Source organism: Cherax quadricarinatus, chromosome 44 (assembly GCF_038502225.1).
Source record: "Cherax quadricarinatus isolate ZL_2023a chromosome 44, ASM3850222v1, whole genome shotgun sequence".
Classification (NCBI taxonomy): domain Eukaryota; kingdom Metazoa; phylum Arthropoda; class Malacostraca; order Decapoda; family Parastacidae; genus Cherax; species Cherax quadricarinatus.
The window spans coordinates 5,654,915-5,672,842 of NC_091335.1; the positions used below are offsets into that span (position 1 = coordinate 5,654,915).

A 17,928-nucleotide genomic window follows, 5' to 3' on the forward strand; every position below is an offset into this window, starting at 1 on the left:
GAAGAACGAGAAGGTGGAGAAGTATCATCAGCAGGTAATTCTCATTGTCGTTTAGGCGTGGGACCAGAGTTGGTCCGACGTGGAACGGGCCGGCGATTCGAAAATTGCCGCACCGTAGAGGGAGAGGCCGGAAGCATAGTCAGAGGAGAGCGAAGGTCAGATAAATCGAAGGAGTCAATCGAGGCCTCAGTACCTGAAGCGGGTGAGGAAACAGCACCGGCAAGAGGTACAGAGGCATGAGGAGTGTCCGAAGAGTGGTCCAAAGACGGGGCGGGGTCAGAACGGGGTGCGGTATCAAGAGGGGCCCGGGGGTAGCAGGTTCATGGACTAGGGCTGCCATGGTTAGGTTACTTCTTTCTTTTTGTTTTTAAGAAAAAAAAATAAAAAAAAGAATAAAAAGGGGGGACCGGGGAGGGATAGTTCCTAGGAGGAATGAAAGGGCCAGAAATCTCCCTCCGCACCCAAGAGGACCTCAGCACCGCAAGTAGCGCAGATGCAGCATGGAACCCGTGCCATACCCTACCCATCATGCCAGTAAACCGGCAATCCGGGATAGCAACCTCACATCTGCCGAGCAACCTCACATCTGCCGAGCTACCTCGGTGGACAAAAGAGAGGGCGGCCGGAAATCCGCCACAAAGCATACCTCCTTCGGCCACCACCCCCGGAATCCGAAAGGTGGCTTCCAGAGATACACCCGTCGTCTGAGAGACACCCAAAGCCACCCTCTGGGATACCGGAGAGGGATCAGGACATCCCCAGGCAATCCAGATTCCACGGCAAACTACGCCACCGCCAAGAACCTCAATGGAATGGGATGGACCCCGGTATCCTTTCCCCTACCTAGGAACTAGCGTGCCTGTGGAAAAAAAAAAAAAAAAAAAAAAAGGCCAAAAAGGAAGGGCAAAAGGGAGGGGTGGGGAGGAGGAAAGGAAAAAGGGGAGGATGGGATAGGGAACGGGGGATTGGGGGGTAATTAGGTTCGGTCTGAGGAAGTAGACCGACAGGTCTAATTCCTCAGACCAAGAGCCTCTTCACCACGCCAAGGAGCCCCCCTTGAAGAGGTGCGATCTGACAAGCTGTTGGAATGTGAGCAGGGTAATATTTTGTGAAGGGATTCAGGGAAACTGGTTAGCCGGATTAGAGTCCTGGAAATGGGAGGTACAATGCCTGCACTTTAAAGAAGGGGTTTAGGATATTGGCAGTTTAGAGGGACATCTAAACTCTCGTATCCGAGTGCCTCTGCAAAGACAGTGATTATGTGAGAGTGATGGTGAAAGTGTTGAATGAGTTTTTTTTTTTCTTTTTTCTTTCTTTTTGGGTCACCCTGCCTCGGTGGGAAATGGCTGAAGTGTTAAAAAAAATATATATTAACCACTACAGACAAGAGAAACATTTAAGTTGTACTCCCGTCAGTTGACTGACCATGGTGAGCAGTTGTATTCTGTTAACATACATTAACAATATGCACCACTAGTATCAACACTTTCAGCATCAGCAGCATTTCTGCCAGTACTGGAACAGCACCATGGTCAGCATGAAAGCCACAATAGGCAAGGCAAGATGTATACAAAAATCTTATATATAGTTCACCTAACAGGAAATAGGTACCTGAGCATTAGCCTCCTTACATCTGTTGCATATGTTTAGATAGGGATATGTTGTAAGGTCAACACCATTAATGACTAACTTTATTTCTCTGCTTCAACACCAGGATACTTTCTGCATAACAAGGGATGATGTGATAAGGGCAGAAAGCCAATGACAGCATAACCTAACATCTGTTTATGACACACAAACATTGAGCATTGTAGTGGGTAGTTGAAAACTCAGTTCTGAGCCAACACAATACATTTAAAGAGAAACTCCAAATCATCATCATTAAGTGAATCCTTGTGCCTAATCAAGTTCAACCTTAACCTGGTACCCCTCAAGGGAGGTTCCTTGATGCTGGTAAAGGGCTCTTGATCTAGGGAATTGGATCTGTGCTCCGGTTCCAAAGTGAGCCTGAATACCTGCCATCCCCCCATGCGCTGTATAATCCTATGGGTTTAGCACTCCCCCATAATTGTAATAATACTTTAACCTGGTAATCTAAGATGATGCAAAGGACTAGACAATATTTATGGCTGACCTTTATCCTTCATTAACTAATCGTGTTTATTCGTGCCTTATTCATCGTTGTACATGAACTTGGAACACATAATAAATTTACTTATAATATTTAATTATCAAATTTAGGTAGTAGGTTGGTAAACAGCAACCGCCCAGGGAGGTAGTACCGTCCTGCCAAGCGAGTGTAAAACGAAAGCCTGTAATTGTTTTACATGATGGTAGGATTACTGGTGTTCTTTTTTTCTGTCTCATAAACATGCAAGATTTCAGTTACGTCTTGCTACTTCTACTTACACTTAGGTCACACTACACATACATATACAAGCATATATATACACACCCCTCTGAGTTTTCTGCTATTTTCTTTCTAGTTCTTGTTTATTTCCTCTTATCTCCATGTGGAAGTGGAACAGAATTCTTCTTCCGTAAGCCATGCGTGTTGTAAGAGGCGACTAAAATGCCAGGGGCTAGTAACCCCTTCTCTTGTATAAATTACTAAATTTAAAAAGAGAAACTTTAGTTTTTCTTTTTGGCCCACCCTGCCTTGGTGGGATACGGCCGGTTGTTGGAAAAAAAAAAAATTATCAAAGTTGAAAAGACTTAAAAGTTTCTCAAGAGATCCCTGCCCGAAAATTACTAAAACCATGAGACTAATGAAAAGGCCAATATCATGGGAAAACACCAGTATAGTACCTGAAATTATTTCAAGATCTTTGGAAAGTAATTGAAATTTCTAGTTATTAAATTTGCATAGTGTGTTCTTTCAATACGCACCTACTACAGCATTACATAATAAAAAGTTGGAAAATGTTGGTGTGGAAAATCACACCTTTGACTTTTTAACAAACTAACTTATTGCACCAACTTAATTTTATTTTACTATTTGCACTCTTCATTACCCCAACTAACCCTTGACCCTCACTTGTTCCTAACCTCTGCAGATTCCTCCCTGCAGTGCTAAATGACCCTTCCAGGTTTAGGACTTATTATATTAATTTATATTAGGATGTCATATTCCTAATATATCCATTCACTTTCACATTACTTTCAAGAAAGAGCTTCCAATTTTACATTGTCTTCCAAGCTTCCCCCCCCCCCTTTTTTTTTTTTTCAAGTTACACTAAGTTACAAATAACTTCTCATCCTGAGTAATTTACCAACCCTTATTGCACTGCAGTGCTTTCTGATAGGGTAACGATACACACCAGTTACAGTTAATCACGGTCCCGCCGATGGATGTTCTGGTTGTCCCTGTCCCGACGGTCTCGACGGTCACTCCAGTTACCTTTCTCCCGGCGGTCACGGTACCCACCACCCTGCAAAATCCAGCCATAATTAATAAGCAGCAAAGATGAAAGACATGCTGGTCTACTTATGTATTTATTTTAATTAAAAATATAAGCAGCGATGCATATTCTGAAGGAAAAGAAGAAAGATTAAGTAGTGTATCAAGTTAGAGGAGGTTCTAAACAAACAAGATGCATTCCAGATGTTTCAACTAACAAATAGGTCGATTGTAACTCAGAATTTATTTTTTGATAGAAAACCAATAGTACAAAGGATGGTTATCACATGTTCACAGATACAAATCAGTAATAGGAAAAAATTTAACTGGTCCCAAGTGCCCCATTTGAAAGTGCAGATGTTCTCTATCCAGGCATTTGTAAGTTGGACGGTTCCCTGTAAATAGCACAAAAGATTTGCACATATTGGCTGGATTATCACATGTAAAGCAGTCTCTTTTTTTCCCAATAAACACAAAAATGTCTAGAAAAGAAATAGCCTCAAACAGCTGCAAAAAGTAAAGAATAAATACAAGAGTATAAGACAGCAAGGGTAATATATAGCTGAAAAGGAAATGATGCTTGAAATATGAAGCAGATACTACATAGTGATGACCTAAAAATAATCAGAGAACAATCGGTAAAGAAAGAGTATACAGTGTACTCGACCTTCCCCATAGTCATGCTTCCTTAGCAAGTAAAATTAAATTTTTTTTTACTTCAAATCAAAAGCAAAACTGAAAACTTTCTCATTATACTTCTATACTAATGTTACTATTACAATATCATTATAAGTACTTTTTATATATATATACATATACAGTGGACCCCCACTGAACGATCACCTCCCAATGTGACCAATTATGTAAGTGTATTTATGTAAGTGCGTTTGTACATGTATGTTTGGGGGGTCTGAAATGGACTAATCTACTACACAATATTCCTTATGGGAACAAATTCAGTCAGTACTAGCACCTGAACATACTTCTGGAATGAAAAAATATCGTTAACCGGGGGTCCGACTTGTTGAAAAAAAAAAAATATATATATATATATATATGTATGTATGTATGTATGTCTAGGTAGTAGGTTGGTAGACAGCAACCGCCCAGGGAGGTACTACCGTCCTGCTAAGCGAGTGTAAAACGGAAGCCTGTAATTGTTTTACATGATGGTAGGATTGCTGGTGTCCATTTTTCTGTCTCATAAACATGCAAGGTTTCAGGTACGTCTTGCTACTTCTACTTACACTTAGGTCACACTACACATACATGTACAAGCATATACGTATATGCACACCCCTCTGGGTTTTCTTCTACTTTTCTTACTAGTTCTTGTTCTTGTTTATTTCCTCTTACCTCCATGGGGAAGTGGAACAGAATTCTTCCTCCGTAAGCCATGCGTGTTGTAAGAGGCAACTAAAATGCCGGGAGCAAGGGGCTAGTTACCTCTTCTCCTGTATATATTACTAAATGTAAAAGGAGAAACTTTCGTTTTTCCTTTTGGGCCACCCCGCCTCGGCGGGATACGGCCGGTGTGTTGAAAGAAAGATGTATGTATGGGGAAGTGGAACAGAATTCTTCCTCTGTAAGCCATGCGTGTCGTAAGAGGCGACTAAAATGCCAGGAGCAAGGGGCTAGTAACACCTTCTCCTGTATATATTACTAAATTTAAAAGGAGAAACTTTAGTTTTTTCTTTTGGGGCACCCCACCTCGGTGGGATACGGCTGGTATGTTGAAAGAAGAATATATATAATTCCCATTTTGAATTTGATTCCCCATAATTTAATCCCACCCCTCTCCCAAACACCCTAGCATTTACTTCTTTTACAACCCCATCTATAAATATATTAAACAACCATGTATGTAAGTTTATTCAGGTATACACAAATACAGTTACATAGATTATCATACATAACAGCATATGTGTAGAGAACCTGGGATAACCCAAAAAAGTCAGAGAGTGACTTATTTCCATTGCCTTCACTCAGAGCTTCATTTCTTTTAAAAATGGTGTTACATGAGAATGGTAGTGTTCTTCTTTATTTATTCTACCGTATCAATGTAGAGACAACTTGTACACAATGTAACTTGTACACAAACCAGACGTGTACACTGTTTGTTTACAAAACTTACATTCGCCTGGTTTGTTTACATAACTCTGTGCCTGTCCTCCCTCATATACTCATTCTCTCTCTCTCTCTCATTTATTCGTTTTATCTCGTTTACTCACCTCTGACCCTACATTAAGACTACAAATATTTTAAGGTAAGTAATGAGTGAACTGTATATGCATTTTATCGCTCTGGGATGCTTAAATATCACAATATGTGTGTGGGTGGAATGGCCTGGTATGGTAGCCCGGCTGACTACCATACATACCGCACTTGATTTCTTACAATAATTACTACTCATTTCACCCTAGATTAAGACTACAAATATTTTAAGGTAAGTAATGAGTAAACTGTATATGCATTTTATCGCTCTGGGATGCTTAAATGTAATAGAATATTATGTGTAGGTGGGGTGGCCTGGTATGGTAGCCCGGCTGACTACCATACATACCACACTTGATTTCTTACAATAAATACTACTCATCTCACCCTAGATTAAGACTATAAATATTTTAAGGTAAGTAATGAGTGCACTATGTGTGTATTGTACTTTTTTATTTTTTGATGCCTAGTTCTATTGCTAACTTAATATATGTTAGTGTAAACTTGTTATCTAGTATTTATATGCATTTATAAGGGGAAAAAAAGGGTGTTCCACTTTACGGCGGGAGCCTGGAACCTAACCTGCCGTATAAGTGGGGCCCTACTGTATTGTTATTTTTTTCTCGCTTCTAATGGTTACCAATTAAACAAAATAATGTATAGTATTCAATATGGTGTACCATAAACTGTATTCAACACTTAATAGGAACCTATAAAACAATATACCATATATTTTAACAGTAACCTGATGATCAAAAAAGCATAACTATATTCTTAAGTATTAATCCATAAAAATTAAAAAGATCTGGCAAGAAAAAAACTGACAGAAGACAGCTATCATACCAAGATACCGGTGTCGAAAGAACCTGAAACACAGCTTAATTTTGTCATGAGTACAATACTCATATTCCATACCTGCATGCCGCGGGTGAAAAAGGGCTTCTGATCAAGAACACGTTCATTGTTTTCGACCAGATTGTAAAGTTTGTCTGCTAACTGCAGTGACAATGATTGCAGGGATGATGGTTCAGTACGATGCATCACCAAGCATGAAGTTGGTTCATCCAGTGAGGCCTGAAGCATGAATACTTAATAGTAATAAAGAAATATGACTATCATCTACAGTAGACCCTTGAGTAATGCATGGGTTATAAAATGCATTAGTGAATATATGGGGAAAATAGGGTTATATTCTTTGTACTGTCATAAATTGCAATTTTTTTTTTAAATAGATTGGATCAATAATTTTACCTTACCCTAATTCTTTCACTGTCTTGTCTGTAGATCTACATCATTGATGCAAATATTGCTGATGTAGATCTATACATAAATTCTAGAGACCTCAAATTTAGCAGGAGAGGCCTAGTAGGCCTAGCCATGAGAGAATAGGTCTCCGTGGTCAGCCTGCAGTATACAAAATTTCAGTGCCATCTCAGTATACCATTGTCCACCATGTCGTGCAGATGCCAAATGCTTCACTACCATGCAAAATTCAATGTGTGCTATTCCCCAATGACAGCTCCAAGAATGAGGCTCAAAAGTGATGCTCAGGATGCCAGAAATAGCACTGAAAACCCCACGACTCATGGCACAAACATAAGTTTTCCGCTGAAATCAAATTGTGGATGAACATTTTTAATCCCATGTTGCTGAATTTGCATTTTTGTGGATTGCATTACCTAAGAGTGTACTGTACATATGCTGTTTATATCTTCATTTCACAAATAAGAATGTAAGCAAGAAAGGAATAAAGATGCTGAATGAATATTAACAATCCTGTGAAGATTATCACTCGCATCTTTCTGTTAAATTCATAATATACCAAATACTTTTTACTAGAACTGTAATAATATTTTACTTCATTATACAAAAGCTTTAAAAGCTAAAAAAAATTAATATAAAATTTGTATGTAAGATGGAGCCAAAGCAGAAAAATTAAGTGATCAAAATGTCTGTTAAATAATAAGCTTGACAAATGTAAGTTACAAGTTTCCAGTAAAAATAATTCCAAACAAAACATTCATTAAAAATCATTTTTCTGTAACTAGTTATTACACACACATGAATAGCTCACCATAATTTCCTCATTGATAATCATTTTGCTAATGATTGCATGAACAGTACTATGAGGGAGCTCAAACATTTCAGATAGCTTGATAAGTGAGATGGAGTCATACACATGAGAGTAGGTGAAGAGGTACGTCCGCAGACTCTCCTCTTGGATCTTGCCACCTAACATCTTGCGAACTCTGTCAGCTTCGTGGAACAGATCCCACACCTTGGCATTCATCTTGTCATTCAGCAGCAGATTCCTAAAGAGCAATAAAATTATCATCAGCTTCATGGAAAACCATACATGATTTCAATTGATGAAAGTATATAAAGCAATATCTCCTGTCTTCTTACCCTTAGATTGCATCTGTTCCCAGATGAATGAAAGAGAAACTTAAACATGAAGAAATCTAATACCATCCTGCAACCTGAGATACTATGACAGCACAAGTCCCTTATGGTACAAAATCATTCCACCCATACATCATACAGACAAAATGTTTCCAACTACCCCTTCCCCTACTATAAAATATTCCATACTAACCCCAACCATTACCTGCCAATCATGTGGATAACAGGAAAGAGGAATCAACTCTTAGAATGAGAGAACTAGTAGTAAAGGCCCACAAGGAGCAATGTCAGGCCCTGCTGTGTTCTTGATGCATTTCAGTGACTTGACAATAGGAATGAATTCTTACATATTCACTGGTGGAAGATGGAAAAATTAAAATACAGGAAAAAAAAAGAAGAAGAAAAAAAAAAGGACGCATGAAAACCTAGGCAGGCTTTATGAAAAGTTGAATAAATAATTACCATAGTTCAACCCTAATAAAAATAATTTTATGTAACACAGACCCATACCTGCATTGCTTCCAGTTACCATTGCGCATAGCTTTGGAGGCAGCAACAACATGCTCTCTCATACTCTCAGGTGGTCCAACCAAAGACTGTCTCTCAGAATTCTTTAACTGATGATGGAAGGATTTGGAAATCATGCGTCGGCGAGCATCAAACTCATGAGCAGCCATATAAGGAATTTCAATGAGCATAGCAGAAACCAGATATACACATTCCAGCATCTGGAAATGGAAAATGCCACTGAAACTACCTTCACATTTATCCAGTAATTTCTCCATAATTACAAAAAATCTCCAAACCTGTAACTTCATATTCCCAAAACATCACAGCATTTCCCAATACATACATATATAGAAATATAAAAATAATAAAGGTGAACTTACTTCAAGATTAATATGTTGATGGAATGGGATTTGCCGTTGTTTCTCTTGCTTCTCCTGTTCAGTTGTTCGCTCGTGCTGGCGCTGTTAATGGAAAAATGTAGCTTCATATTTATACCAGTTACATATTTAAAGCATAACCTTTTTAATCAATATCATCAATGACAGCAGTCAGGAGAAAGAAAATACCATTCATCATTTTACTTACTGAATAACAAATTATTATAAATACAGTAATTTGGCATCCAGTAATTTTTCCCAATACAAACCTGAGGCAGTAGACCCTGAGCCAGTAATTCCTTGGCTCTTCCACCAGACTGAATGTCCAGTAAAGCGTTGTGGGAGTCCTTAATATTTCCATGGCGGAAGGCACAGAGCCCTAGCTGAACCATTGTGCGGTTGTACAAAATTTGAGTGGGTAGATCAGAATGATGAATGGTTTCCTGATGAAAAAAGCAATTAAATTATTCAAAGAATGATACTGTTTACAATATTTAAATTATATTTTAAGCAAAAAATCTTAAGAGCCACTCAAAAGGTAGTGACATGTCTCCTGTCCTTGATCTGTTCTCTATATATGCAATATCAAGTAATCAATCATAAATGTGGAGCAAAGGATAAAAATGCAATTGTCAATACAAAAAAGTTATAATACAGTGACAAACTGTAAAATTGTCTTGACAATAGCAAAAAGATAAAAATAAGTTTACCACAATAATCAATCAAGGATAAGTGTGCATATTACTTTCTGTAACACCAAACGGTGCCACATTTACATAGATAGCTTAAACACTTACATATCTACCAAGCTACCAAGTGTTTTAGTTGTGAATTACAAAAAACTGTTTTCTGTATTCAGGTTATATGAGCCACTAAAAGAAAAAGAAATCTGTTTGTACAGCTTGTACATCAATAACAGATTGTGTAAGATCAACTATTTGCCTGGTGCTATCTATTTATATAGGCCTGCTCTGTGCAGGCCCCTCACTCCATTCATAACAGCTAGTGAGGAACAGCTGACAAAGAACAATGACAAATGAAATGGTTCATAGAACTCCTAACAGACAGTAGTTTTACAGTAGGCTCTCCATTTTGCACTATTACAAATCACAACTTCAACATAATGTGATTGAAATTTTATTCCAAAGATGATGTTTTGTGAAGTGACCACATGATCATTCTGCATTATTAAAATCAAATTAAGAGATAAACACAAAAAATGTCAGACAGCATTGCACAGGCATTCTGAAGTTTAAAAAAAAAAAAAAAAAAGAGATACACAAACCATGACAATGTTTATTTAGGGATTACTATGACCAGGGAGAAAGTTGGCTGCTAACTCAGGCGGGAAGTGTGAGAACGTCTGGTACAATATGGCATAAGCTTTGGTGGTCCTATAAACCAACAACTCCCAAACCATTTTATTATTTTACTTGGTTATTAATTTCTCAAATGCATTCACCTTTAGTATAAATCTGTTAAAATTTGGTAAGGAACTGTGACTTATTTTTTACCAACATTGCCAAATGGCAGTGGTGGTGGTGGTGGTGGTAACGGCAGAGGAGGAGAGCCCTTGGTTCAACCAAAATGTAGAAGAAAAAAAAAAAAAAAAAAAGGCCATAAGAGCATAGAAAACTATAGAAAGCAAAGGACAGATGGGAATAGAGAAGTGAGCAGGTTAACCAGAAATGAATATGCAAGGGTGAGAAGAGATGATGAGTGACAATTTGTGAATGACATAGCAACCAAGGCTAAGTCTGAGCTAAAACTGCTTCACAGCCTTATCAGAAGAAAAACAGTAAGAAACCAGGTAATTCAATGTAAGAAAGAGTGAACACATAAAATGACAAAGAAGTCCATTAATTGCTGAAAAGATGAATTAGAGAGGACTTCTCAGTGGAAACAGGGGCAATGCTAGAAAGCCTAAAGAGTACATCAGCAGGTACTGGACACCATACATACAAGGGTACAAATAAAAAGGCTTCTAATGAAAAGGGATACATCAAGAGCAGTGGTTCCTGACAGGATATCATCATGGATTCCACGAGAGGGAGCAGAGGCACTGTCCAAACCAATAGCTATTTACAAAATAACTTCAAAAGTTAGGATATAAATAGGATTCTGTGAAACAAAAGCTCTTCATAAAATACGTAGCAGTAAAACCTGTCTAACAAATTTTGGATTTAATGGACAAAATCTGTGGCAGGGCAACAAATGGAAACAGCATACTTCAAATTAGAGTAACAACTAACAGGATGCAAGGTGAGCCATATTAAGTTTCACCTAGTAAAATAATTAAGAAAGTGGTTAAACAAATTTGGTGTCCAGAATGTAACCCTATTTTCCACATGTGTTCACTTCACATACAGCAAAGGGTGCCAATTTTGAGAAACATCCAGGGAGCTATGGAGGCTTTATCGTACAGCAAAATAGCATTAAACAATCTATAACTGAGCTGAGTCTTCTCAACTAACCTGTAAGTGAGCCATCAGCATGAGGTCACGTGCTTCGTACCACTTATCATGGAGAGACATATGGTAAATATGGCACAACACAGCACGAGTGCGCAAACGGTCAGTGTTGTCCCGCACATAAATATACTTGCAAAGCCTATCCATCTCTGCAATACTTGTATCATCTGTTGTAGGAAGCTCACCCTTAAAAATAAAGTAAAATTTTATACATGTTTACTGCACATACAGTGGACCCTCGGTTCACGTTATTAATCCGTTCCTGAGAGCTCATCATAAAGCAAAATTATCGGAAAGCAAATCAATTTTCCCCATAAGAAATATTATTTTATTATCACACTGGCCGATTCCCACCAAGGCAGGGTGGCCCGAAAAAGAAAAACTTTCACCATCATTCACTCCATCACTGTCTTGCCAGAAGGGTGCTTTACACTACAGTTTTTAAACTGCAACATTAACACCCCTCCTTCAGAGTGCAGGCACTGTACTTTCCATCTCCAGGACTCAAGTCCGGCCTGCCGGTTTCCCTGAATCCCTTCATAAATGTTACTTTGCTCACACTCCAACAGCACGTCAAGTATTAAAAACCATTTGTCTCCATCCACTCCTATCAAACACGCTCACGCATGCCTGCTGGAAGTCCAAGCCCCTCGCACACAAAACCTCCTTTACCCCCTCCCTCCAACCCTTCCTAGGCCGACCCCTACCCCGCCTTCCTTCCACTACAGACTGATACACTCTTGAAGTCATTCTGTTTCGCTCCATTCTCTCTACATGTCCGAACCACCTCAACAACCCTTCCTCAGCCCTCTGGACAACAGTTTTGGTAATCCCGCACCTCCTCCTAACTTCCAAACTACGAATTCTCTGCATTATATTCACACCACACATTGCCCTCAGACATGACATCTCCACTGCCTCCAGCCTTCTCCTCGCTGCAACATTCATCACCCATGCTTCACACCCATATAAGAGCGTTGGTAAAACTATACTCTCATACATTCCCCTCTTTGCCTCCAAGGACAAAGTTCTTTGTCTCCACAGACTCCTAAGTGCACCACTCACTCTTTTTCCCTCATCAATTCTATGATTCACCTCATCTTTCATAGACCCATCCGCTGACACGTCCACTCCCAAATATCTGAATACGTTCACCTCCTCCATACTCTCTCCCTCCAATCTGATATTCAATCTTTCATCACCTAATCTTTTTGTTATCCTCATAACCTTACTCTTTCCTGTATTCACCTTTAATTTTCTTCTTTTGCACACCCTACCAAATTCATCCACCAATCTCTGCAGTTTCTCTTCAGAATCTCCCAAGAGCACAGTGTCATCAGCAAAGAGCAGCTGTGACAACTCCCACTTTGTGTGTGATTCTTTATCTTTTAACTCCACGCCTCTTGCCAAGACCCTCGCATTTACTTCTCTTACAACCCCATCTATAAATATATTAAACAACCATGGTGACATCACACATCCTTGTCTAAGGCCTACTTTTACTGGGAAAAAATTTCCCTCTTTCCTACATACTCTAACTTGAGCCTCACTATCCTCGTAAAAACTCTTCACTGCTTTCAGTAACCTACCTCCTACACCATACACTTGCAACATCTGCCACATTGCCCCCCTATCCACCCTGTCATACGCCTTTTCCAAATCCATAAATGCCACAAAGACCTCTTTAGCCTTATCTAAATACTGTTCACTTATATGTTTCACTGTAAACACCTGGTCCACACACCCCCTACCTTTCCTAAAGCCTCCTTGTTCATCTGCTATCCTATTCTCCATCTTACTCTTAATTCTTTCAATTATAACTCTACCATACACTTTACCAGGTACACTCAACAGACTTATCCCCCTATAATTTTTGCACTCTCTTTTATCCCCTTTGCCTTTATATAAAGGAACTATGCATGCTCTCTGCCAATCCCTAGGTACCTTACCCTCTTCCATACATTTATTAAATAATTGCACCAACCACTCCAAAACTGTATCCCCACCTGCTTTTAACATTTCTATCTTTATCCCATCAATCCCGGCTGCCTTACCCCCTTTCATTTTACCTACTGCCTCACGAACTTCCCCCACACTCACAACTGGCTCTTCCTCACTCCTACAAGATGTTATTCCTCCTTGCCCTATACACGAAATCACAGCTTCCCTATCTTCATCAACATTTAACAATTCCTCAAAATATTCCCTCCATCTTCCCAATACCTCTAACTCTCCATTTAATAACTCTCCTCTCCTATTTTTAACTGACAAATCCATTTGTTCTCTAGGCTTTCTTAACTTGTTAATCTCACTCCAAAACTTTTTCTTATTTTCAACAAAATTTGTTGATAACATCTCACCCACTCTCTCATTTGCTCTCTTTTTACATTGCTTCACCACTCTCTTAACCTCTCTCTTTTTCTCCATATACTCTTCCCTCCTTGCATCACTTCTACTTTGTAAAAACTTCTCATATGCTAACTTTTTCTCCCTTACTACTCTCTTTACATCATCATTCCACCAATCGCTCCTCTTCCCTCCTGCACCCACTTTCCTGTAACCACAAACTTCTGCTGAACACTCTAACACTACATTTTTAAACCTACCCCATACCTCTTCGACCCCATTGCCTATGCTCTCATTAGCCCATCTATCCTCCAATAGCTGTTTATATCTTACCCTAACTGCCTCCTCTTTTAGTTTATAAACCTTCACCTCTCTCTTCCCTGATGCTTCTATTCTCCTTGTATCCCATCTACCTTTTACTCTCAGTGTAGCTACAACTAGAAAGTGATCTGATATATCTGTGGCCCCTCTATAAACATGTACATCCTGAAGTCTACTCAACAGTCTTTTATCTACCAATACATAATCCAACAAACTACTGTCATTTCGCCCTACATCATATCGTGTATACTTATTTATCCTCTTTTTCTTAAAATATGTATTACCTATAACTAAACCCCTTTCTATACAAAGTTCAATCAAAGGGCTCCCATTATCATTTACACCTGGCACCCCAAACTTACCTACCACACCCTCTCTAAAAGTTTCTCCTACTTTAGCATTCAGGTCCCCTACCACAATTACTCTCTCACTTGGTTCAAAGGCTCCTATACATTCACTTAACATCTCCCAAAATCTCTCTCTCTCCTCTGCATTCCTCTCTTCTCCAGGTGCATACACGCTTATTATGACCCACTTCTCGCATCCAACCTTTACTTTAATCCACATAATTCTTGAATTTACACATTCATATTCTCTTTTCTCCTTCCATAACTGATCATTTAACATTACTGCTACCCCTTCCTTTGCTCTAACTCTCTCAGATACTCCAGATTTAATCCCATTTATTTCCCCCCACTGAAACTCTCCTACCCCCTTCAGCTTTGTTTCGCTTAGAGCCAGGACATCCAACTTCTTTTCATTCATAACATCAGCAATCATCTGTTTCTTGTCATCCGCACTACATCCACGCACATTTAAGCATCCCAGTTTTATAAAGTTTTTCTTCTTCTCTTTTTTAGTAAATGTATACAGGAGAAGGGGTTACTAGCCCATTGCTCCCGGCAAGAAATAATGGAAATCAAATTAATCCGTGCAAGACACCCAAAAGTATGAAAAAAAAAAAACTTGCCACATGAAATATTAAGTTTAATGCAATAGAATAATTACAATAGAATAATCACAATAGAATAATTGACACTTACCTTTAATGAAGATCTGGCGATGATTGATGGGATGGGAGGAGGGGAGAGTGTCGAAGTTTTTAATGTTTAGAAGGAGAATCCCCTTCCATTAGCACTCGAGCTAGCAAGTCCTTTTCCGGGGTTACTTCCCTTCTTCTTTTAATGCCTCTAGGACCAGCTTGAGAGTCACTGGACTTCTGTCACACAACATATCTGTCCATAGAGACCTGTACCTCTTGTTCCTTTATGACTTTCCTAAAGTGGTTCACAACATTGTCAGTGTAATAGTCACCAGCACGGCTTGCAATTGCTGTGTTAGGGTGATTTTCATCCATAAAGGTTTGCAGTTCAACCCACTGTGCACACATTTCCTTAATTTTTGAAGTAGGCACAATGGATTCCACAACTGGCATAGGCTTCTCAGGGTTAGCCCCAAACCCTTCAAAATCTTTCTTAATTTCCATACTAATTCTCACCCTTTTTACCACAGGGTTGGCACCAGAAGCTTTCTTGAGGCCCATGGTGACTTATTTTGCAGAAACAAGCACCAAAAACAGTGATAATATGAATAATATGGAATGTACCGAATGTATCCTTAGATGCGCGCACACTGGCTGGCTTGTAAACACTGGCACACATGGGGCAGTTCAGGCCACACGTGGACACGTCTCGTACGAACTGTATCGCATACCGGGTTTTGTAACGGGAACCGAGGCAATTTTTTTGCGATATAATGCTTCTGATACCGGATTTATACCGGATTTATCGGATACCGATGACTTTGCGAACCGGGGGTCCACTGTATTACGAGTGAGAGAAAAAATGAAATTTAGTTTTTCAAAACAGTTAAGGATTTCTTATCAGATATAAATTAAGCAAACAGGAATGCTGAGTGGAGATAAATTCATTCATATCTTAGACCTAGCAACAAATCCTAAACACATTTGAAAAAACCTTAACCACAGCTTCATTAAATAATTTTTTATAAAGTATTGTGCTATACAATACATACAAACAGGATATAATTTAATATATTGTCATAGTAGGAGAAACTTTTAGAGAGGGTGTGGTAGGTACGTTTGGGGTGCCAGGTGTAAATGATAATGGGAGCCCTTTGATTGAACTTTGTATAGAAAGGGGTTTAGTTATAGGTAATACATATTTTAAGAAAGAGGATAAATAAGTATACAAGATATGATGTAGAGCAAAATGACAGTAGTTTGTTGGATTATGTATTGGTAGATAAAAGACTGTTGAGTAGACTTCAGGATGTACATGTTTATAGAGGGGCCACAGATATATCAGATCACTTTCTAGTTGTAGCTACACTGAGAATAAAAGGTAGATGGGGTACAAGGAGAATAGAAGCATCAGGGAAGAGAGAGGTGAAGGTTTATAAACTAAAAGAGGAGGCAGTTAGGGTAAGATATAAACAGCTATTGGAGGATAGATGGGCTAATGAGAGCATAGGCAATGGGGTCGAAGAGGTATGGGGTAGGTTTAAAAATGTAGTGTTAGTGTGTTCAGCAGAAGTTTGTGGTTACAGGAAAGTGGTTGCAGGAGGGAAGAGAAGCGATTGGTGGAATGATGATGTAAAGAGAGCAGTAAGGGAGAAAAAGTTAGCATATGAGAAGTTTTTACAAAGTAGAAGTGATGCAAGGAGGGAAGAGTATATGGAGAAAAAGAGAGAGGTTAAGAGAGTGGTGAAGCAATGTAAAAAGAGAGCAAATGAGAGAGTGGGTGAGATGTTATCAACAAATTTTGTTGAAAATAAGAAAAAGTTTAGGAGTGAGATTAACAAGTTAAGGAAACCTAGAGAACAAATGGATTTGTCAGTTAAAAATAGAAGAGGAGAGGTATTAAATGGAGAGTTAGAGGTACTGGGAAGATGGAGGGAATATTTTGAGGAATTGTTAAATGCTGATGAAGATAGGGAAGCTGTGATTTTGTGTATAGGGCAAGGAGGAATAACATCTTGTAGGAGTGAGGAAGAGCCAGTTGTGAGTGTGGGAGAAGTTCGTGAGGCAGTAGGTAAAATGAAAGGGGGTAAGGCAGCCGGGATTAATGGGATAAAGTTAGAAATGTTAAAAGCAGGTGGGAATATAGTTTTGGAGTGGTTGGTGCAATTATTTAATAAATGTATGGAAGAGGGTAAGGTACCTAGGGATTGGCAGAGAGCATGCATAGTTCCTTTGTATAAAGGCAAAGGGGACAAAAGAGAGTGCAAAAATTATAGGGGGATAAGTCTGTTGAGTATACCTGGTAAAGTGTATGGTAGAGTTATTATTGAAAGAATTAAGAGTAAGATGGAGAATAGGATAGCAGATGAACAAGGAGGCTTTAGGAAAGGTAGGGGGTGTGTGGACCAGGTGTTTACAGTGAAACATATAAGTGAACAGTATTTAGATAAGGCTAAAAAGGTCTTTATGGCATTTATGGATTTGGAAAAGGCGTATGACAGGGTGGATAGGGGGGCAATGTGGCAGATGTTGCAGGTGTATGGTGTAGGAGGTTGGTTACTGAAAGCAGTGAAGAGTTTTTACGAGGATAGTGAGGCTCAAGTTAGAGTATGTAGGAAAGAGGGAAATTATTTCCCAGTAAAAGTAGGCCTTAGACAAGGATGTGTGATGTCACCATGGTTGTTTAATATATTTATAGATGGGGTTGTAAGAGAAGTAAATGCGAGGGTCTTGGCAAAAGGCGTGGAGTTAAAAGATAAAGAATCACACAAAGTGGGAGTTGTCACAGTTGCTCTTTGCTGATGACACTGTGTTCTTGGGAGATTCTGAAGAGAAGTTGCAGAGATTGGTGGATGAATTTGGTAGGGTATGCGAAAGAAGAAAATTAAAAGTGAATACAGGAAA

The 17,928-nt window shown here is 39.1% G+C and overlaps 1 protein-coding gene across 1 annotated transcript in view; it reads right to left on the reverse strand.

The window, feature by feature from the left end:
• Window positions 1–17,928, reverse strand: part of eIF3c (eukaryotic translation initiation factor 3 subunit c) — a 51,235-nt gene that overhangs the window by 7,229 nt on the left and 26,078 nt on the right. Inside the window, 8 exon segments of the mRNA XM_070094029.1 lie at window positions 3,321–3,431; window positions 6,530–6,688; window positions 7,689–7,926; window positions 8,528–8,745; window positions 8,908–8,988; window positions 9,174–9,347; window positions 11,379–11,561; window positions 15,564–15,588. Coding sequence (XP_069950130.1) covers window positions 3,330–3,431; window positions 6,530–6,688; window positions 7,689–7,926; window positions 8,528–8,745; window positions 8,908–8,988; window positions 9,174–9,347; window positions 11,379–11,561; window positions 15,564–15,588 — 1,180 coding nt within the window. The 3' untranslated portion in view covers window positions 3,321–3,329.